This window comes from Larimichthys crocea, chromosome VI (genome assembly GCF_000972845.2).
Source record: "Larimichthys crocea isolate SSNF chromosome VI, L_crocea_2.0, whole genome shotgun sequence".
Lineage (NCBI taxonomy): Eukaryota > Metazoa > Chordata > Actinopteri > Sciaenidae > Larimichthys > Larimichthys crocea.
In genome coordinates this window covers 1620006-1642091 of record NC_040016.1, presented here as the reverse complement: position 1 = coordinate 1642091, position 22086 = coordinate 1620006, and the positions used below count along the sequence as shown (strand labels likewise).

Genomic DNA, 22086 nt, shown 5'->3' with positions numbered 1-22086 from the left:
GGGGAGGATAAATGAATTAACACTTCATCATCAGCCTGCTTTCCCACCACAGACTGTCACAGAGACGGAGAAAACGAGAGTCACTGAGGATGGAGAAAGAGAGATGCCAGGTGAATAAGAGGGGAATGAAGGATGGAGGAAATGGTGGAAGCATTTTCAAAATTCTCATTTGCTCAAATTTTCTTTACATTAACACAAGTTAAACTTTTTAAGATCCAACTTTATCTGCTCTGGAAACATCTTATTGACTGTGGACAGGAACAGTTTGTTCAGACTGGGCTCTGATTAGCTCTAGCTGTTTTAATCCAACAACAGGAACAAGTTCCCTCATCCTAACCACATGTATGGTTTCGCTTGTTGACTAAAATCTTTAAAAGTTCAAATTTGAAGAAAAATGCCACTACCAATTTTCTGACAAAGGAATATCCAGAAAGAATCTGTTCATAAACTTGTAATCCTAAAATAAACGGCCAAACAAATCAAATTCAGTGTCGTAAAATCAGTGACATACGACTGTCTACCCCTTTTATTTTTGACTGCGATAAATTTAAATAGATGTGATATCAAAATCTTAAGATTAATCTTAAAACTAAGATCCTCTGACTCATACTTTGATTGCTCCAATATAAATCTTTATTCCCCAATATTTGCACAAGCATCTGGGAAACATTATATTTCCTTTAGATAATAAGTCTTATCCAGCTGTCTCATTACGCCAGGACTGCTCTCTGATGGGAGAGGTATTCCACTCCTACACATTTGTCCTTTGAACCGACAGGATTTGTGCCAACACCTCCCTCTCTTACTGCTGTGCGCCGATCAAAATCTCCTCATCCGGCGAGCGCTCTGCTCGTCAGCAATTACCGCTGTTCGAGACGACAGGGGAGTACTGTACACGTGTGCGTATGTGTGTGAGCGCGCACAAAGGGCTTAGCTGCTTTAACATGCAGAAAAGATGTCAAGTCTGTGATTACACTAGCTGATAACAAGTGGTTTAGCCGTGTGCGAATGTGTGTGTGTGTCTGAATTGCTGTTAAATTTTACACTGTCGGTTTCTTTGAGAAAGAAATGCAGAGTCTATATATGAGTGTGTGTGTGCATTTGTGCGCCCTCACAGTATGCAACACTTGCAGACTCAAAAGCCATCACTACAGTGAAGGCTAATGTCCACCCACCCCAATGTAAACTTCTTTTCCTCCACTGTCATATCTCAGCTTGTTTTTACAATTCATTCTTTTTTCCTTTTTCATTGATCCATCTATCTCCTCTCACCCTGTCGTCTGGATTCCCTCGTCTCTCCCTTTCCCCCTTTCTCCGTCTCCCACCCTCTTCCTCTGGCTAACAAGCAGTGTTGGCTATCTAGCTGGCTGGCTGTCGGAGCCAGACATCTGAATCTATTACTATACCACGCTCCAAGTCTCTTCTCTCCGCCTTTCAGCTCCAGTAGCCCGTCCCTGTCCACGTTTCTCTTTCTCTGAGCTCTCTAGCCTAATGCCTCCATGTGCTTGCTGCCCTAGCTGCTGACTGCTACCGTATATTGGTGAAAATGACTCTTCAGTCCAGTCTCATGGGTGGGTCATGGAAAAAAAAGGAGGTGCTGGTGGACAAAGCAAACATGTTTTATGTGAATACATGTGTGTAAATGCCAGGCTGACTTAAATGCAGTTTTTTATAATAGATTGTATGCTTGCAACCAATAACTGTGGTCGCTGCTGTGTGATTTGCTTTGTGCTGAACATTCATCTGCTTCTTTCATGCTTCTTATGTTATATATACGTTGTCATTTTTTGGTCAAAGGAATGAAAAATCCACCATAGGGATTATTTTGGTATTGGCTGAATGCAGCTCAAACAACATGTCCATCTGGTGCTAGGAAGCAAACACCCAAAGCAGCTGAAGTGATATGAATTGACAGATTTTCAGTTCAGTTCAGTGAGGAGGGAAGAGATGGAGAGTAGTAATGTTACATTTGCCTTCAAATCATAGATTTATATGTGATCAAGTCTTTAAACATACCGCAGATTCAATAATATTTAGGAATACCTACAATATCTAATAAAAGGAGATAAATGAGACATTCAATTCTCAACATCGTGTTGAAATATATGTATAAAATCAATCAAAGTAAAGGAGACAAACAAATAAATGTATTACAGTGAATTATATTCTGTGATCAAAAGTCTTTAAGACTGAGACAGCAGGGGCGCCTGCTGGTTAGCGAGAACATCTTGTAACTGAAAGGCTGCATATTCAGTGCAAAACACATTTTCCGCCCTTGTAAAGTGTCATTTCCTAGTGCTTCTACACAGCAGCAGGGCAATACTGTTAACATGTGTGGCATCATCCGCTGTGGTCTGAGTGTTTGTCATCTCAGGTCTGACTTTAATGAATGCTGGGGCATTTCACCCTGGTTTTCATCATCTTTCTTTTGGACAGTGTCAAATGCTTCACTCTGAGTCATCATTCACACAAAGACACAGACACTAAGGATAGGGACTGAGGGGTTGAGAAGGGAAAGATAAAAACACGAGAGACAGGGAGGAGGAATAAATGCTGGGAGAACATGTTGCCCAGGAGCACATGCTGCTGTGCAGAGCACGCATCCATCCTACTTTATATATCGCCTGGTGAACCAAACATGCTTCAACAATGCCATCTAGTGACCAGTTATGGGGATACAGCCTGTTTCCTCATATACAAATACCAATCAATAACATACCAATCAATAACTGAAAACATGCAGCTACAGGTAATATGGTGGTTAAATGTGTGTGCCTATACTGCAAGTTAATTAGAAATAATATACATAACATGACAAAACGACCCGGTTTGATATTTAACTGCCTACATAACAATCTGTCTGGGTTGTTTAAAGAAAGAAGACGAGGTTGTGAGAAAACAGGGACATCAGGAGTGACCAAATGGGCGCATCACCTCTCATCACACATTTCAGCTCAACCTGTCTTACTGACAGAATCCTCAGATCAAGACATCATTATTTACAGTTAAATTAAAGATGTCCATGTTTTTTTTATTTATTTTTTTATTTTTATTTTTTACATAAAATCTGTCACTGCCTACAGTTTCACGGCTTTATTACCATCAAATCTCAGAAAAACTGATTTGGCTTTTTGCCTCATTTTGACCATGGGGAAATGTGATATATATGATAGATTGAAAGCAAAGTGTCACCTCAAGTCATTACTTTATTGATGAAGTTTGTGAGGAGTCAAGGAAATGTCTCTCCTGGGTTTTAACAGTAAAACAAGGAGGCAGTATGACACTAAAACTGATGATATTAGCTACAGGGATAATAAACTTCTTGGTGGAGGTATGGGGAATTTGTCTGTCTGCTTGTTCTTTCTACTAAGCTGGTCTGAATTAAACCTGCACCATGTTATGCTGTTATCCATCATTGTTTTGCAGCAGATAAAAGCTCCCTTTTAAATACACTCGATGAAAAGAAAATCAGCTGACAGGTTACAAACACTCACCCTCGACCCCCAAACACGTAGTAAAGTCTATTCTTCTCACCCAGCTGAGAAGATTCTGAAATTCAATAGCTTTAAAGCAGATGCTTGTAATTATCTGTGTGTGTGTGTGTTGCTCTGAATGTCTGTGCATACTAATAGCATTTATTTGCAGCACGGATGACACCTCTGAGGTGGAAAGAATAGTCGGGGGAAGAAAACAAACACAGGAGGTGCTAATGAAAGAAAGGAGGGGAGAAGAGACTAGGTGTTAATGTAACTTGTCATCTCTTCTGTGTCTTCACTCAAGGTGTAAGGCCTAAATGTAGTCTCAGAACAAGGTAGGGTGACATGTTTGAAAAGACAAGCTCAGCATATGCTGTCAAAGGAGCACTTTTGTAGGCGGGGTGAAAAAGCTGGATGTCATCATGACAATGGGGATGTGGAAGTAGAAGCTTGCACATCAAATAAATGATTGTAGACACCGGTTGCCACATTTCCTAATGTCTATGATATCAGCTTTGCAAACTTATTTAAAAAATATAGAATGAAGGTGGAGGGGTAGCTGGTAACTATTAGACACACACACACACACACACACACACACACACACACACACACACACACACACACACACACACACACACATTCCTCTGATGTAAATTCGACTCAGAGCCTGTTTAATGCACACAGATGCATACTATAATCTATATTATTATAATTAGTGTATATATATATATATATACACACACACAAATACAATCCCAGTGGTGGCGATTGGCGCCGAGACAGGAGTAAATGGCTAATATGAGTGTTTGTGACAGGCAGCCTGAGGCGGTGTGAAGAGCAGCTCAGTTCTCTGACAGGTGTTGCCTCCACCTCCTCCTTACCCCAGCACTAACACATAGCCTACCTACTAAAGAGCCCCTATGTATGTGTTTCTGAATTGTGATAGCGTCACTGCAGTATGTGTAAATGTATGTTTGTGTGTATGAGTCTGTCTTCTCCTCTGGGAAATAAGGTAGCTCCTAAACTACTCAAAGTGGAGAGTTTTTCTTTAAGCCTCCAGCTGCGTTGTTGCCGGGGGAAGCAAGGTTGATGGGAAATGCAAAGAAGAGAGGGAAGACCACCTGCTAGGCTGAGAGATTTTTTTTTTGTGTGTGTCAGTGCTCTTGAATCAGGTACTTTCAATCTCCTCAAAAGCTGAAGCAATGCAACAAAAATATATAAACCAAGCACATCCTTCTTTTTAATCCTAGGAGTGAATTGTGTTCAGTCTTGCGGTTTCGGGTCTTTTTTTGGGGGGTTGTTAAAAGCATGTGTCACATTTTTGACAGCGAAGAAATCAAGCTGGGAACAATGAATATGTTAGACAGTTAAACAGAAAAAAGTGAGAGCCAGAGGTGAGACCGAACAAGAAGGACAGGTGAGAAAGAGGAAAAGGTGGAAAGCGGGAGACGATGGGGGAGTCATATGCTGTCTAGACTTCTCGCACACAATCAACTTCAAATCTATCATCACTTGAGAGGTGCTAAAATTTCCCCCTTCTTTTAACTTAAACATACAGATACAATTCTGCTTTGTGGCTGCTTCCTTTTAATTGGGCACGCAGGCACACTTATAAGAAACCTTTAATCTAAGTAACAGTCTGTATTGGCTTGTTATGTCAGAAAAAGTAGAAAACAAAGTTGTGAGGTAAGAGTGTTCGGTTTCACATTGCGTTGCAACATCATTAAATGATTGGAGCCCGTATCAGTGTAAGCTAAGCCAGCGGCTTCATTCAGTATTCATTGCAGCTGGCTGGCACACTGAAAAGACACTGAGGGACAAATCAATTGGAGATGAGAGAGAGAGGCCTGCAGGATATCCACCATGTTTAATTTTATCAGAGAGAAGCGAGTTGAAAAAACACCAGGGGAGGGAGTTGCAAATTAATGATCGCCAATAGATCTCTGCTAATCAATATACATGTAAGTAACAGAAATAGGTCCTCGAGGGTTAACACACACACACACACACACACACTGTTTAAACATACAAATCTCTCTGGCAATCACGTCTCTACGTGTCAATAAGCACATATGAAATAGTGACAAAGCAGTGATATTACAGAAAGCACATGCAGACAATAACCACCGCAATCACTACATCTAAGTGCATTACAGAAACAGATTTCTGGTTTACATGGCCTTTTAGAAGCAGTCTACTGCTGGAGGTAATCAGATTACAGGTTAACATTCATAGTAGAAGACAGCATCGCTCATGTTCCTGTTTCCATCCGATATTGAAAACCTGTTGAAACTGTTGAAATAGATGATCATACCCCAACAGGCTCGAGGAACATCAAGGATTTCTCTGCTCCGATAAAGTACAGATACTGCACATCTCTGCCATTATATTAACGGTGACCTCACACCACTCACATAATCTATTCAGAGCAGAGAACAGCTGAGGAAGGGCTGACTGATATATTTAGATATATATTTATATTTAGAATAGCCTAATCACTTTCACTCTGATGTTTGATAGTCTGCTTTTATAAAAATGTGTTAAAAGTACATCTTTTCTATCTAAAGTACAAAGGTTATTAAGAAGGGGATCTACAATCAGAATGACGCCATATGCAACTGATTAACCCGATTGACAATCACCACCTAACTCTCTTCCTCTGTGCAGTCTACTGCTCGCAGAGCTCTGCTGCAGAGACACAGAGAGAGAGAGACCGGTATAACGTCAAAGACGCGGACACGCAACGCAGTGTTTACTTCATAAGCACAGACCTCAACAGTAAACAGTAAACACACCTGGCCGGTACCACGTTGGTTTCAATAGGCTATGTCATTATCAACAAGCCTTCTCCACACGCGGCTCACCTGCTGCTGTGAAAACAGAATAGCCAAAGTGTAAGTTGTGTTTTCTGGGCGACTTTATAAAAATACTGATGCCTCTGAATGATACAGTGAGAGAGAGTGACAGAAGGAGGTGGGGCACAGTTAGTGTGTGTGCAGCTGTGTAGGTGTTGGGAACAGAGAAAGCTAAGCGGGTTAAAGTAGTTTGTGAACAAACACTACAATGAGGTGGAGAATTAAAATGGTGAAAGAAAACAACTTACTAGAAATATGGTAATGTATTTAAATCAAATCAAACCCCAGTTACACATCTTCATTTTGTGGGAAACTTTGCAACTGCTCCTCTATATGTGTTCTGTGTGCAGGCTGTTCATTTCAAGAAAATGAAAAATAAATCCTATTTTGTGTTTTTCTATTCTGGTGTCTCCGCGACTCTAATGAGGACACGCGGTTACAGAAATGGATGGAAGGATTCTGGTGTCATGACAACCTTACATCCTGATAATTCAATAATTCCCCAGTGCCTCAGCCCATGGGTGCCATTCAACATCTTGACAGTAGAGGGCACTGTTGACTAATGCATAAGGTTTGTGGAAAAAAAGAAATCTATTTCTGCTCAATAATACAAAAATGTGTATTGGAAAATGTGTGATCATGTTGACTTTAGAACACTGCATGATTCTTAGCCTGAAGTAATAAAAAGTGTCTGATGGATGTTTATAATATTAAAATGTAATTTGCCTATTTCACCCTTTAATTGAAATGGCCTGAGGCTGACAAGTCACTGGCATCATTTTATAGAAAAGTGGTGAAATTCTGTTTCAAACTTTTAAACGCCGACATAAAAATCTCTCTGCATGAGATGACACAAAATATGATTATTACAAGTCATTAAATGTTATAACATTTAAATTCCAAAACATTTATTTTAACATTTAAGCAGTATTTTCTTACTAAGGCAGGTTTAGTAAAATGAGCCAGGAGTAGGTGTTAAATCTTGGACCTTTAGGTTGGAGACTCATTTTTGTTAAAAGGTGTCAGAATAAAAAGTAAATTATCGCTGTTCTAATAAATTTGACTGAATAGATGCTAAAGGAGCGTCGTCACAGCTTCTGTGTAATAGAGCAGGTCTGCTTCTTGGCAAAGTGTAAATTATCAAATCAAAAGTTTTCAGTACAAAAAAAGTACAACTCATCAGGCCCACTAGAAGAAAACACAACCCCCAACACATGGTATAGACCTAAAAAGCATCACTCACCAGTATCTTGGCCTTTTCTTGCTCTTCATGAGCCTTTGCTTTCTCGATGATGAGGGCAGGGTTCAGCTCATCCAGGCCTGTGGTTGTTGCTGACTCTCTCTCCCTCTGGGCCAGCTGGGCCAACTGCTCCTGCACCAGCGCCTGTTGACGCTCATAACTAAAGTAGAGAAAGATAAGAACGGTTTTAACCTTCAGCAGAGACGGACTGCTAGACATGCACGGCCTTGTTCACACAGAGAGACTACACATGAACCTACATTCAAATACATGAATGTTTTAATGTAGTCTTTACAGCGAGAGGGTAAAAACTGTGGGCCTTGCCAACTTGTAAATCTATAGAGGCTCAGGATACTCTATGAGCATTCCAGGAACATAGCAACATGCCTGCTATACAGACAGAGTAAATCAACACGGGCAGTGTTGACAGGCCACCCGACATGTGTACATTCTCTATAAACATTACACATTAGCATTAAGTGCCAGCTATTTTACACATCTATCACCACCACTGGCTACTAGCTGCCTGTGTCAACACAGAAGGCCCAACTTAATTATAGGAAAATATAAGATAGGATCAAATATTCTGCATTTATCAAGCTGAAGTTATAATCGACACGTTAAGTCCAAATAATAATTAATCATTTAATACATTACACTAAGTTACAGCAGGCCACCACATGTCTGAATAACAACAAAAATGGGCAGTGATTTTGACATGAGGAGCACCCACTTTTTGCGCATTTCTTCATGTACTTCTGTAGTGGAGGGACTCGTTGGTTTTGGACCTGAAAATCAATAAGGATAAATAAATTTGGATCAATATCAGTATTATTGGTGATTGTAATATGGATCAGAATGCAGAACAGAGTAGGAAGAGCAACAAAGAGATTAAAACCTGGTCAATCACATCCCCTGTGGGCATCACATCTATCTTACAAACTAAACTATTATAGTAAGACTAACACTGGCCATAACTTTGACTCAAGTAACAGCTAAATGTAAAGTAAATGCAAGAATATTTTAATATCTGTTATGCTTGCTCTTAAATTTTGAGCACATAAATGACACAGTTTTCATAACAAACAATGTGGAAAAAGTCACACAGCAGTAAACTGACCTACTGTTCTCATCAGCCACATGTTTGCTGACATAGTGAGGCTCCCAATGGGAGCTCTGTGAGAAAGGAAATGTCTTTGACTTACTTGACGGTGGTTTGAGACTGTCTGGCAAAGATGGTGGTGGCTTGGCGCTGTCATACCCCTGAGATTCCCTCATCCGCCGGAGCACATCCTCTGAGAGCTGGACGGAAATTTGAGAATGAACAAATGTGCACACACACAAACTGCTGTATATACCTCTGTACTGCTGTATATACCTCTGTACAATATATTTTATTTTATCGTATTTACTATTGCTTTTTTGATATTTTATTATGTATATTTTGCTTTATAGTATATTTTTATTCTTTGTTGTCACTTGTCACTTTGTGTAATGCTGCTGCACTATAATTTCCCAGCTTGGGATAAATAAAGTATATCTATCTATCTATCTATCTATCTATCTATCTATCTATCTATCAATCTATAAATAAACCTCTTATAATAAGCAGTAGAAAAAAGACTGACTGGTTAAAGAGGCCATCATACAACCTGCTGAAGTGCCCTTGAGCAGAAACCTGGCAACCAGCCTGATCTTACACTGACCAACACATGAACACAAGTCACACTGTGTTAGTGAAACTGAAACTGTCTGTGTCTAAGTCATTCAAATAGCTGACTAACCCCCTGAGTGTTGGTGACATACCGACTTATCAAGCTGCTGTAAGGGTGAGTTAACCTACTAACCTGAGAAAGTAACAGTAACCCGGGTGTAATGGAGAGAGAGAGGAGGAGGAGGGGGTATGACCGGGGTCATGCGAGGACATGGGACCTGTCAGCTTTCTGCTTGACCGACACCACCGCAAAAGCCCAACTAGCTCCCCGTTATTAGCCTCAGTCACTACCCCCCCGATAACACGAGTCAAACTGTGCAACAACAATTGAGTACGTCACATCATATCTACCTTCACTCCTTCAATAACTGTGACCTTCTCGTCTTCGTCCAGTCCGAACGACACTTTCCTAGTCGTGCTGCCGTTACCTCCCATTTCGACCCGCTGTCTTTTTTTCCCCCACCGGGTTATAAATAATAGTAAAAACCCTGTCTAGTGTCGGGACAGGGAGGGAGACATAAATGAGACAGAGCGGCTGGAGTAGCCGCCACAGCGACCGGTGGCTGAAACACTTTAATAAAGGTCATTCTGGCGCTGCAGTATCCTCAAAGCTCATTCGTTGAATGAAATCATTCACAGCCCATGACTCGACTAAGGGTGGATGGGAATTGTAGTTCAACTCCAGTTTGGCTAACGTGAAGGCTGACTTGTGAAAGCTTTAATTGGAAAAAACATACATGGAAACAGGATAAAGGACAAGCAGTGGCGTCAGCAAGACACGAGGAAATATGTGTGAAATATGTAGAAAATGCCATTTCACAGTGTAGTTACCATAAAAAGCCACAGAGGGGAGCCCTATCATGGATTTGAAGAGCTCAATTACCTAAAACAACCACACTGTGGCGCCCTATCCCCAGAACAAACAGATGAAAGAGTCCATGGTTTATTCTGCAGGTCATAAGGAATGTTCAATACATTGCATTAATATGGGCTGGATATTATACAATCAATGCACTTAAATAAAAAGGCAATTTACAGACCATTTGCAAAATGATTTCAACATCTAACATCTTGTGTTATCAAGAGAGTTGACTTTAATTTCACAACACGTACCCGGTGATCTCAGCAAACTGATTTCCCAATCACTATTCTAGCTCCAAGTAAAACAGCAGTGACCACCGACACTCAAACTTGAATCCAAAATATTTCAAGTCAGGCAAATACTGTAGTTTCTTGGAAATACATGACTTCTTTACTGCTTTGTTGCTTTAAAATGGTGAAAAAATAAATGGAACGCTGTATTTTCTGCATACAGGTCACAACTATCTATGAATACTGCTAGCTTAATACAGTAATCCATTCATACCAAGCATATAGCATCTTCAGGGGGAAAAACACAAATACATTGATCACATCATATTACCTTGGTAGGTAGGTAGGTATAAGTAAATGTGATATGAGGTGGTTTAAAAAGACCTAAGTCAGGTGTTGCAGTAAAACCAAGAGCTACAACAAGAACTGTTTTGGACCAGCCCAAAATCGATCAAAATGTAAAGTTTTCTTCTTGGCATGGTTTTAAAATGATTAATCTTTGACACTGCCAGAGCCTCGTTTGCTCAAAGGGAATTTACCGTTAACATCTATATAATGAAACTTTATCAATACCATCATTTGATACCAAAAAATTGGTCAATAGTTTCTAACCTAATTTTACCACTTGCAATAACAATTGGGAAAACTCTGAACACGGGAAAAAAGATCTCAAGTAAAACGATACCCTTTTGCAGCAAGCAGAGCTGAATTAGATATGTTGATATGTGACAGAGGCTAATTTGGAATATCACACACGTAATTACACATCCATAATGACTATAAAGCTAACAAATGTGCTTTCAGTAGCAGGAATGATTAATCTGGTATCAGAAATTAAAGCAAATGCACAAAATAAATAAAAAGACAGACATGAGCTCAGAGCTGAGACACAATTTGATGTTTGTTCTTGTGTTGCAACCACTTTCTAGCAAAGCCTAACAGATAGTTTGTCATCTTTAACATGAACGCAATGCCTGTATTTAGGAGTTATTGATTTCCTTATCATATTGCAGTAACACACATCAAGCTAACACCTTTTCACATGTTCACAGGAGGGACAGCACCTATTTCAGAAGACAAAGTACACCTATCAAAATGAATTAGCGCTAGTCCTTGCCCTGTGTAGAGAGGCACCGTGATTCAGTAAAAGAAAAAAAAACAAAAAGAAAAATTTGTTGAGTCACAAATGTAATGCAAGGCAGCGGATAACAAAGTCAGTTAAGATGCTGTTACTCAAAGCTTTTAGTGGGAATGTGCAGATGTTGAATTGTCATGTTAGACTTTGAAGACTTGTGTAATTAAAACAGGGTTAAAACATCATCATCGAGGATTGCGCTGTTGTTGCATGATGCTGGAATGACAGAAAATGTGCTGAGGGAAGTCAGTAAGCTCCCACATTTAAGAGCCTGAGGAACAGAAACGATACAGAGTCTGTCGGGGCCACAATGAGGGACAGTACTCCTAGTGTGGAGCTACAGCAGCAGTGCACTCTGGCAACAGTGTTACAAAAGCAGTTGCTAAATTCACAGTCCTCCACATAATTGGCTAGCAAAGGTCTCTCCTTCAGTGTCCATTTAACTTATCCTGGCGTCAAAGCAAGACCAAGAGCATATTTTCTTGGTGTCCACCATGTTCTGCTTTTTTTCTCTCTCTCTCTCTTTTTTTTTTTGGCCAACTCCGCTGATCGCCACCCTGCCTAAAACACACACACACGCACACACACACACACAACATTAAGTCCAGCTGTATAACCATCTCTCTTCTTCCACTCTCCCCTTTATCAATTCACGCATTGATAGGTCTCCAGCGGTCTGCTTCAATGCTGTTAATGCTGCTGGACCCATAGGGTCCGGAGGCAACATCATCCAGGTATGCTCCAACCATACGAGAGCTGCCAGGACCAGAGCCGTCGATCTGGGTGGAGGAGTAATACAGGCCCTGGTCAAGCATCTCCTTACGGCCAATGGTTGTAGCGACGGTCGGGGGAAGGTGGACGTCACTTTCATCTGGCTCATCCATCTGTGACTTGTAGGAGAACAGGATCTTGGGCTCTGAACTGTGGACAAGAAGAAAGTAGTGAAATAAAGGAAGAAACAGGTTCAACTGTGTGAACAACAACTATATGAAGTATTGTTTAAATGTTATATGATTCTTTATACAAACCCAAAGAAGCCCTTGAGGAATGTGACATAAATGAGCGGCGCAAATGTGGAGAAGTACAGGAAGGTAGTAACATCCACACAACTGGTTCAGAAAAGACAAAATAAAGACAGGTTTCACTTTGTATAAACAGACCCCATTAAAAGTTTCAGCACGGCAGAGACAGAAAGGACAGATGATTAATGGAAAAACATGTTTTTAAACTCTAGCCTGAACTCCAGAGGACCCACCAAAAACAGTGAGTCATCGCCCTTGTTGCAACACAGCCAACGAATTCAATTACCAGAAGCTCCATATCCAGAACATTATTTATTCTAAAAAAGCTTGTGCTACAGTTTATCTTTCCTCCTAAAATACTTAAAAACAGGGAAATTTATTTAGTATAATCACAAAAGGATTATACTGACCAGAGTCCCTCTATGATTCCAGCACATAACAGAGCACTTCCCAGGCCCTGGACGAGGTTCAGTAAAGACAGGATGGCAGCATACACATAGAAGCTCCTCTTTGCTGGAAAAAGGAAGCAAAACAAAGATTAATGGACAACAGAGGACAGATGCTTTTAATGATCTGGTAGCATTTAGGGGTAAAAAGCACAAATACTAAGAGTGCAGCACATCCTCATGGATAACAATTTGACATTAAAGATAATTATATAATATATAATGCTAAGATTTTACTCACATGGAAGGGATATCCTCTCCCTCACTGGAGTTTTAGGCAAGATCACAATCAAAGAGTACACCTATACAATAAATCAAACATTAGATATCAGGTATCTGTCATGTACGAGTTGTGTTTTATACTTCTTAATGCTACTGCTGCATGGTAACAGATTACTAACCAGGAAGAAAAAGCAGGAGCTAGCCAACCAGAAGTGCCGTCCCCCATGACCGTAGATGTTAAAGTCCTCAGCAGACAGGTGACTGTCTGGATACAGGATCTCTAATGTGCCCTGGAAACATTTCTTCATTTTAATTGCATGCAGAATGACAACTCACCAAGATTTCCTGCTTTGTGATGTTCAGATAAGTTTTTATCTTTATTATTAACCTCATTACCTGTGTGATGGAGTAGCCCAGAGCCAGCACAGCAGTGATAGCCAGCACACGCTTTATACTGGACTTGCTCTCCAAGTGACCTGATAAAAGAATTAAGAAAGAGGCTTAACAAAATCAAAAGCTGTGCAGTTGTACATTCAGTTGCATTCATAATTAGATTTAGGGCTGAAAAAGATTACTATAAATGGAACATTTGAAAGAGACAGACACACCACACAGTTTCACATATACAGTAAATGAGAAATGAAACCAGTCGAGCAAACTTACCAAAAGCCAGTCCCAAGATGATAACACTGAGCTCAATAGCCAGCAAGAAGAAGCGAGTGATTTCCCAGAGCACCTAAAAAGACAATAAACAACATGAGTATTTACTGTGGCAGAGTGGATTTGCTGTGTTGTAGCCAAGCAGCAACCTCTATGGCTGTGCCAGAAAGTGCAGTTTCTCAGCAGCCACTTGGTGCTGGCTACAGAATAAGTCTATCTTAATAAGCCCCCATATTACAATACCCAACTTTACAGGAAAAATAAATATATTTACAGCCTGGTACAAGAAACAGTTTTGTGAACACTGGGTGCATTACTGAGAGCTCCATAGGGATCTGTCTGGTATGTGAGGAATGTCAGCCATGCCTTTCCTTTTAGACATGAAAGCCGGACAAAGTCATGCTGAAGCTGATATCAGCCCCTCTGAATATTTAATAAAAGAGACAGCTGTGACAGGATATGGTGACTGCTACTTCACTATTGTCAAAGTATTTATAACGCATAGCTGCTTTCTGTCATGTGATACATATAAACAAAGAATCCACCCTCTATCTAAAACGTCAAGATACAGCACAGAATATGCTACCGATAAAAGGAAGTAAAGCAAAGCATTACAAATGTGCTAATATACTGTGTAACTACAAATTGTTCATTCTACGAGAGTGGGATTGTAGTGCATTTTTTTCTTACGCAGATTTTTGCATCACTAAATTTGAGTAAAAATCTTATTTTGGTACTGTTGTTTGGTTTATTGTCTGATTTGAGAAACATTTAAGAGTAAAAACAATCAGCCATGTATTATATTTACATTTACACGTTCAACTTTTATCTCTATAATCCTGCACTGTGTGGGGAAGGTCCAATCAGTACGTTTTTAATCATATAAATGCCTGGAATATTTACACATGAAATGTTTTGACTTTGAGATTAAAAATTTATCTTTTTAAAATATTTTTCACTAGCTCATAATTGATAAAACAAACCTATTTAAAATGTTAGAGAACACATTAATAACTTCTTTCTGTGCAGGTTTCAATAGTACGTTTTAAATGTTGGTATTAATGCTGGCTACCTGTTCACGACATTAGAATTATGAAATGAGCTTTTAATCTCCACAACCATGTGTGTTCAAAAATTGTTATTTATACTTCATGTGCTTCCTTACTTTGTCTATAATGGTGGCAGCACTGGATGCACTGACAGTCATGGACACGACCGCCCGGGTGATTCCAACTGCTGCTACAACAAACACCTAATAAAATACAGCACAGAACATATTAATCAGTCTGTCTTCTGAACACAATAAAACACGTCCTGTAGTAGAATGAGGGGAAAAGTATAGCTGATAGCAACAGCTGAATGCTTAACACTAGTAACAAACAATGTGCAGAGTTCCTTTAAAGCCTTGCCAGGCATTGCAGAGGAGAGATATCCTCTTCTCTAGAGTCTTTGTTGTTAAGTTTGAACTGGGATTGTAACCTAAACAGACTCAATTTTGGAAACAAAGATCTAATGAGAAGGGACATATTAGTAAGCAGCTATTAAATAAGAAGGAAATTCATCAGTAAGGCTTCGACAAGGTCATTTGTGTTTGCTGTTAAACAAAAGTGAAAGTGAAAGGTATTTACAGGTGCGCTGTCCCTTTTGGGAATCAATATGGCAGTGAAATCTCTTGAGCCTCAAAGATCTGACCATTCAAAGACTGATTAGAATGAACACAAGATTAATCCTTCTGAAGAGAATAGAATTAGAATTAGAATTAGAATACTGTATATTGTGTTTCTGTTTTCGGTCATACCAGCAAGTAAAAAGTGACGAAGATGGGGCTAGAGGTGAGTCGAATTTTCGCCCTGGCAGAAGGCAGCTTCCACATCAGGAATACAAAGAAGGCCACATTAGGCACAAGAAGTAAAATGTCCCAGAAGCGCACCCTGAAACAGAAAGATGAATGTGAAAGTGATCAGCACTGGCACACATGGATTCAAAAGCAAAGTATGGTTTACTATCTTATTCCATCTTGTGAGTTAGAGTTCATTGCATAGGTAAAATGTGGTCTCGATAGAAAACATCTTTAAAAACACTCTAGGGTTTGTGCAATATTAAAATGCATTTATTTTATATGGAACTATGCATTTACAATGAATACATACACATGATTTACTAACTCTTTCATGGTTTTCAACTATTTCTTCTACAATATTTCATTATATACCTGGAGTCTCCAATGTCTTCGTACAGAACTTGTAGACATTTGTGAGGCTTGGTGATGTTGGCTTCAGTGTCAGGTTGCCAGGTTGGGAATGTTGATGTGTTATCCAATGGTGAAGGTGAAACACTGCCATTGTACTGAGCAAACCTAACCACAGCGGTCACTGTGGCTAGCATGGTGTCAGACCCTGAGGAGGAACACATTTAAGATTTCAAGAAGGAGTCAGACTCTTTAACAGCAGCGTGACATAATGTAGCACTCCAACCCTTTTCTACACATACCATATTTCTATATTAATATCTATATATCTTTTATTAATAAACCAACTGGCCACTTCTTTAGGTACACGTGTACAATCCAATACAACAACTCCGCAATAAATTCTACTTTTACGTCAGAAAGGTAACTATTAATTCTATTTTTCAATATTTTATGTTAATCGTTGAGGTCTTGCATTACATTAAAAGGTGTTTCTAATATTTATTTAAATGGGGTGGCCAAAATATTAGAAACACCTTTCAATATAATGCAACCCAGTTTAACACTACTGCAAACTACAACCCTAATGGTAAACATAATAGTTAAATTAATAATATATAAACTGCTATAAGATTTGTAAAAGTAGAATTAATGGCAGAGTTATTGTATTGGATTACATTGGACTACGTAAGTGTATCTAATAAAGTGCCCGGTCAGTGTATATACATACAGTATGTTTATACTATTCATATACTATACAATACTGTGTTGTGCTATTATTTTTCCAGTGATGCAATTGTATTTATTTGTGTTGTGCTATTATTTTTCCAGTGATGCAATTGTATTTATTTCACATTGTGCAACTACCTCCTGTAATCTTTGTGCATCTTTAAAGGTATTATTCTCTTATGTGTATTGTTTATACACATGTATTATTATTATTATTATATAGTATGTTTGTATATATACATATGTGTGTGTGTGTATTCACTAATCTGTGAAATGATCCATCATGTAAATCCATAGCTCTTATCTATTAGCTTTGGCCTTGTCTATTTTATTGTCATTCCGTTACATATTAACTTAATTTGATTACACATCAGAGCTGAGGAAGACATTTTACTTCTCATCCTAACAGCTTCCTCCTTTTGAAGCAGGTTCATGTTCAGTTCATGTGTCGTATGAGCATTAATGAGAAACTTCAAACTTCTGCTAAGGCTCTGGGATACATGCTGGGTTGTCGTACACCTGTCACAGCTTTCTCCACTTCCAGATAAACATTTAGTTTGGAGTCAGGCTGCTTTATGCGCCACGCCGAGTCTTTCTCCTGAACTCTCAGACTGTGAAACGAGTCTAACCTGGTTAGCGTTGACTCAACAGTTGGAACATTGTCAAGTTGGCTAGAGTAAACAAAAAAAATATGACACAGGTCAGGCTCAACTCAAAGTCGCTCCCTCTGGAGTTGGTTAAAGATAATAGCAGCCACTCATAACTTAGTCTAATGTTCTTGGTATGTTGTCTCATAAATACTTTCAGTCAGCGTTCAAGCTAACGCTGCTACCTACAGACTGCTAGCTGCGGTCGGGAGATGACCTCTTCATATTAATTAAAATCATATTATCCGAGCTTACACTACAGACAAACGCAGACTTGCTTATTAACATTAGGTACCGCTGCTTATATAAGTCAGGCTGGCTCAGGTTAGCCTCAAAACAAACGTGATACGTCCAATAACGCCGACCCAACGTAGCGACATGTTCAGCTAGTAAGAAAAAAAACAATAACATCTTACCAGGTCAGTAGACTCGGATTCAAAAGTATCACTAGTGTCAAATATTTTTTTTAGAAATAATATGGCTTCAGTACACGCTGTAATCGATCAATACATTGATCACTGATACGGGACATGGCTGTACGAGATAGTTTCGTTAACAAATTTTCCCAGTGTGGTCAGCTGACACTCTCACCAAACAAGCGGAGGAAGTCTCGCGAGATCACACACACGTGATTTTCTTTTTTAAAGCCCCTTCAAAGAGGCAGGCTACTTTCCCATAGTTTAAAAATATGAATGTGATCATTTATTATGTGGCTCTAATATATCTCAGTGTATCTGTGAGATGGAAATAGAAAAACATAATAAAACACACACCAACTTTATGCCTTTTTAATGTTTATACTATACATTTACTGACATCATTTTGAACACTTCCCATGAGGAGTCAGGCATGTTTCAGGTCTGTGAGCAGCAGTTCCACCGACCAGGGTGATCCAATACAACAACTCTGCCATAAATTTTACTTTTATTAAGCCAATTATGTTTCAGTTTTTGCTGACACCCTCAGAGAGGTATTTGTTTAACTATTATGTTAACTAGGTTGTAGTTTGCAGTAATGTTCCACTGGACAGCATTATATTGAGAGATGGTTCTAATATTTTGCATTTACATAGAGGGCCATAATATTTTCAGTATAATGCACTTCTGCACAACAACAGCACCCACTTAGACCTCAATAATAGAGAGTAGAATTATTACCTCTCTGACAGTGTCAACAAAAACTGAAAAATTGTAAGTAACAATAGAATTCATGGCAGAGCTGTTGTGTTGGATCACACTGGATTGTACCTAATGAAATGACTGGTCGGTGTATTACACAAAACATCCAAGGTGATCAGGAATCCTGAACCCTTTCAAACTATTTGCTTGAGGAATGACTAAATCAGTCTGTGTTTTCTATCATAACACGACAAAAAGACCTTCAATTCTTAAATAATTCAAATCTCAGGTCTGTAAAAATATTATTACTTTGCTGAAGAATATATAGCAAATAGAAATGTAGTTATGATTATGAAAAAATAGTGACACGTGCTTTGGGATTGCCTGACATCATCCTGTAGGCCAGGTGCACTGGTTCAGTCAGGTTAGCCTTAAATGTGTACACATGAGTCTTCCCACTGATGGGGCTGATGTTGTAGAAGCTGAGCCTGTGGGTCTTGAAACTCAGTCTGATCTCTAGCCTTCGTGACACTGTGGTCCTCTTCAGTGGCACACTGTGGCTCTGCTCAAAGGCTGTCAGCAGGTTGTTGAACCACATCAGACACCAGGAGCTCCGGCTGCTTTCCAGAGCAGAGGGCAACCCGCTGCGTGCCAGCTTCCCACTGTAGCACACACCAATTATCCATGGAGAGCCTTCGAGGTCCACCTCCCAGCAATGTTCGCCCTCATAGAAGCTCTGGGTGCTGAGGACCTGGAAGAAGCTGGTGAACCTCTGTGGAGAGGGTGGGAAAGGCTGTTTGGCAGCGCTGAAAGTCACTGTCTTCAAGTCCTGTGAGAGGATGAGGTTGGGATGGGCTGAGTCTGGGTCAAAGGTCACCTCTGAAGGGTTTAGAGTGTTTCTAAGGGAGCGTTGAATGTCTCCAAATCTGTCCCTCAGCTTGGCGTTCATGTTTTCCAGCTCAGAACAGGCTCTCGTTGGGTTGACTTTTAATTCAGTGGCGTCTTCCTCTTCTTCCACAGGTTTGGCCATTAACTCATCGATGTGTGGTTGTAGAGTTTGAAGCTCTTCACTAAATTCAGCCTCATCCTCTTCAGTCAGAAGGGACTCTGCTCTGAGCAAAGCTTGTCTCAGCTGCTTAGTCCGATCCGAAGCTTGACTGACTCGACCGCCCAAACTGGCCTCACCTGGACCTAGCTCTTCTTCAATCAGCTGCATCACCTGTGCACTGTAGATCCGTGACAAATCTGTTAGCTCTTCTAAAAGCATGGATGCTTTCTCTCTCAGCAGACCATTAGTAGTGGTCACCTCTAACTCCCGTTCCTTCTCTTTCCTCAGCACACCTTCTGCCATCTCCAACTTGAGGCTCAACTCTGTGACTTGAGACGCCAGTCTAAATTTAGGTTCATCCATTTCCATTTTGACTTTGCCTTGTTCTTGATCCAAAGTAAAGGGCTGTTCTGTGGATTCTTCTGTCCCAGACCTTTTGACTGGTGCATGGTCAGGGTTTGCAGTGGGGCTGACTTTCCCAGCAGTGGCTTTGTAGGTCTCTATGATGCTGCACATTTTGAAGTTTTTCACAAGGGTTTTGGTACCATGGTACTCTGTCTGGCACTCAGGGCAGCTGTATTGGTCAATGCCTTCTCCCATGGTCTGAAGGCAGGCAAGGCAGTAGATATGACCACAGGGAAGAGAAACTGGCTCAGAGAAGAGCTCCAAGCAGATGGGGCAAGTCAGCTCCAAAGCCAAAGCTTCTGGATAATTCTTTTCAGAAAGGTTTGCTTCAGTCTCACTCACAGACATAGTGGCAGATGCTGGAAAAACAGACAAGTCAGGGTAAGACTTCAAAAATATGTATAGTTTATTATACATTGATGATATTATCCCAACTGCTGGCCTCCTAAATAATGATCAAGATGCACACTGACACTGACTTTTATCGCCCTCCTTACAGTCACCACATGTCACATTGACTTAAAGTCTATGCCACATATTATTTGGATTACTATCTTGCACATTGCAAATATTCTTTAAACTTCATACTATGAACTTTTGCTCAATAAGTTGCACAAAACAGCACAGCTCTTTCATTTGATTAACAGTCATATTGTACATGTGTTTTATGACATGTTTTAATATTCCATCGATTTCTAATTTTATATTAAAGGCTTTGTGACTGGCTGTACTTGCTTTTTATCTTTCTTTATATTTTCTACCTGCTTGACAATAAAAGATTCTGATGTCAACTTGGTTAACTTATTCAATTAATTCAATTAAGATGGTGAACAGTACAAATGAGTTAATAAATACAACTGAGTAAATGAAATAAGGGTTAATAGGACTTCAAGAAAAGTAGTATCAGGGTCAAAACCTGGATTTTAGCAAAACTTTGAAAATTGTGACCATAGACCAAACATAGCTTATTTATTTAATTACTTATTGCATTGTATTTCTACTTTATACTCATTTGTTGTGGTAACTGTTCTTTTGGCCTAAAAAATAATAAATAATATATACAGAGTCCATAATTTATTGGGGGGGCCGTATGTAAAATATTCACTAAGTGATTTTAAACTTTTTTTCCCCCTCGCAGAATGTAAACTATTTGATTTCTCATAAAAGTACCGTGAACATGAATGTGTCCTCAGGGTTAGATAAGTCCTTCAAAATAATAAATTATTGTCGTGCGTCTTTCTCGCAGGTGTAGGAAAAGGCGGAGAAGTCACCTACAGCATGACGCAGCACAGCACGAGCAAACCGTGCCGTGTGTACGTGCGAGTACAATGATTAAAAATCACAGGACACATCATTTTATCAGATGATTGTAAATAGGACACATCAGTTGTACGACAGTGTGTGTAATGTCCATGCATGGTCAACAACAGGGCTCTGTGTATATTTATGCCTCGTCAGCTGGCTGGCTGCTTAAAGTTTCTGGTTAAGTTTCGATTTGCAGCGTCTGATCTCCATGTGGCCAAATCCCCCGAAAGTTTCGCTTCCTTCTTATTGACTTAATCGGGCATATTCGCCTATTTCTGCTGCAGGGAATAAGTTTGGTTTGCATCAATTTGCATTCACTTCCTTAAAGTCAATTAGACCTACATTATTGTTCATAAACGTTAATCTTAAATAATAATGTCGACCAATGCTACCAGAGGAAGACGCTGAATTCTTATGTGAGAATAAATCGTCCGAGTTTTCTTTTAATAATATATAAAAAAAAAGACTCACCGTTGCAACAGTGCTGTTTTGTGTCGGATCTTCCTGATCAGGTAAGAGTCAATAAAAAGGTGACGCGGAGATCAGCTGAAAGATCCCTCCTTTCGTAAACACCAGACATCAATGTGGCAATCCTCTCTGACCAGCGTGTGTGTGTGTGCGCATTTCACAAGCATTTAATCACTCAGTGATGTGCCAAGTATCATGATCAGAGTTGGTACATTAGAATATTGAATACTTGTATGTAATATATGTTTTTTTCTTTTATTGAACATAAGTAATAGAAAGGAATTATGTGGTGATATCAATTTGATATCCAACC

At 39.6% G+C, this 22086-nt stretch overlaps 3 protein-coding genes across 7 annotated transcripts in view; all 3 read right to left on the bottom strand.

The window, feature by feature from the left end:
* The window catches only part of chchd6b (coiled-coil-helix-coiled-coil-helix domain containing 6b), a 48280-nt gene extending 38310 nt beyond the window's left edge, over window positions 1–9970 (bottom strand). Inside the window, exons 1-4 of one of the 5 annotated variants that reach the window (XM_019277660.2) lie at window positions 9640–9970; window positions 8780–8876; window positions 8308–8362; window positions 7578–7734 (exon numbers count right to left, since the gene is read on the bottom strand). In XM_019277660.2, the coding sequence (XP_019133205.1) occupies window positions 7578–7734; window positions 8308–8362; window positions 8780–8876; window positions 9640–9723 (393 nt within the window). In that variant the 5' untranslated portion in view covers window positions 9724–9970. The remainder of the gene's footprint in view (window positions 1–7577; window positions 7735–8307; window positions 8363–8779; window positions 8877–9639) is intronic. The other 4 variants (XM_019277656.2, XM_019277665.2, XM_019277670.2 and 1 more) reach the window with 4 other exon arrangements.
* A 228-nt stretch (window positions 9971–10198) lies between these two features.
* Window positions 10199–18030, bottom strand: tpra1 (transmembrane protein, adipocyte asscociated 1). Its single transcript, XM_010752115.3, has 11 exons — window positions 17846–18030; window positions 16078–16261; window positions 15664–15796; window positions 15031–15117; window positions 13869–13941; window positions 13602–13681; window positions 13385–13495; window positions 13225–13285; window positions 12948–13050; window positions 12544–12624; window positions 10199–12436 (listed from the first exon to the last, which is right to left on the bottom strand). Exons 2-11 carry the CDS (start codon window positions 16248–16250, stop codon window positions 12166–12168), a joined length of 1173 nt encoding a protein of 390 aa, XP_010750417.1. The 5' UTR covers window positions 16251–16261; window positions 17846–18030; the 3' UTR covers window positions 10199–12165.
* A 171-nt stretch (window positions 18031–18201) lies between these two features.
* On the bottom strand, window positions 18202–21918 carry trim107 (tripartite motif containing 107). Its single transcript, XM_010752232.3, has 2 exons — window positions 21777–21918; window positions 18202–20359 (listed from the first exon to the last, which is right to left on the bottom strand). The coding sequence occupies exon 2, from the start codon at window positions 20346–20348 to the stop codon at window positions 18897–18899; it is 1452 nt and encodes a 483-aa protein (XP_010750534.3). The 5' UTR covers window positions 20349–20359; window positions 21777–21918; the 3' UTR covers window positions 18202–18896.
* Window positions 21919–22086: the final 168 nt, after the last annotated feature.

Bases quoted from the DNA above. Each gene is read 5' to 3' on its own strand.
- tpra1 (XM_010752115.3), bottom strand. From the start codon at position 16,250: ATGCTAGCCACAGTGACCGCTGTGGTTAGGTTTGCTCAGTACAATGGC. The intron at 15,797-16,077 runs GTATATAATGAA...TTTCTGTTTCAG, and splicing joins GAAGACATTGGAGACTCCAG to GGTGCGCTTCTGGGACATTT. The intron at 13,051-13,224 runs GTGAGTAAAATC...TCCTTTTTCCAG, and splicing joins GGAGAGGATATCCCTTCCAT to CAAAGAGGAGCTTCTATGTG.
- trim107 (XM_010752232.3), bottom strand. From the start codon at position 20,348: ATGTCTGTGAGTGAGACTGAAGCAAACCTTTCTGAAAAGAATTATCCA.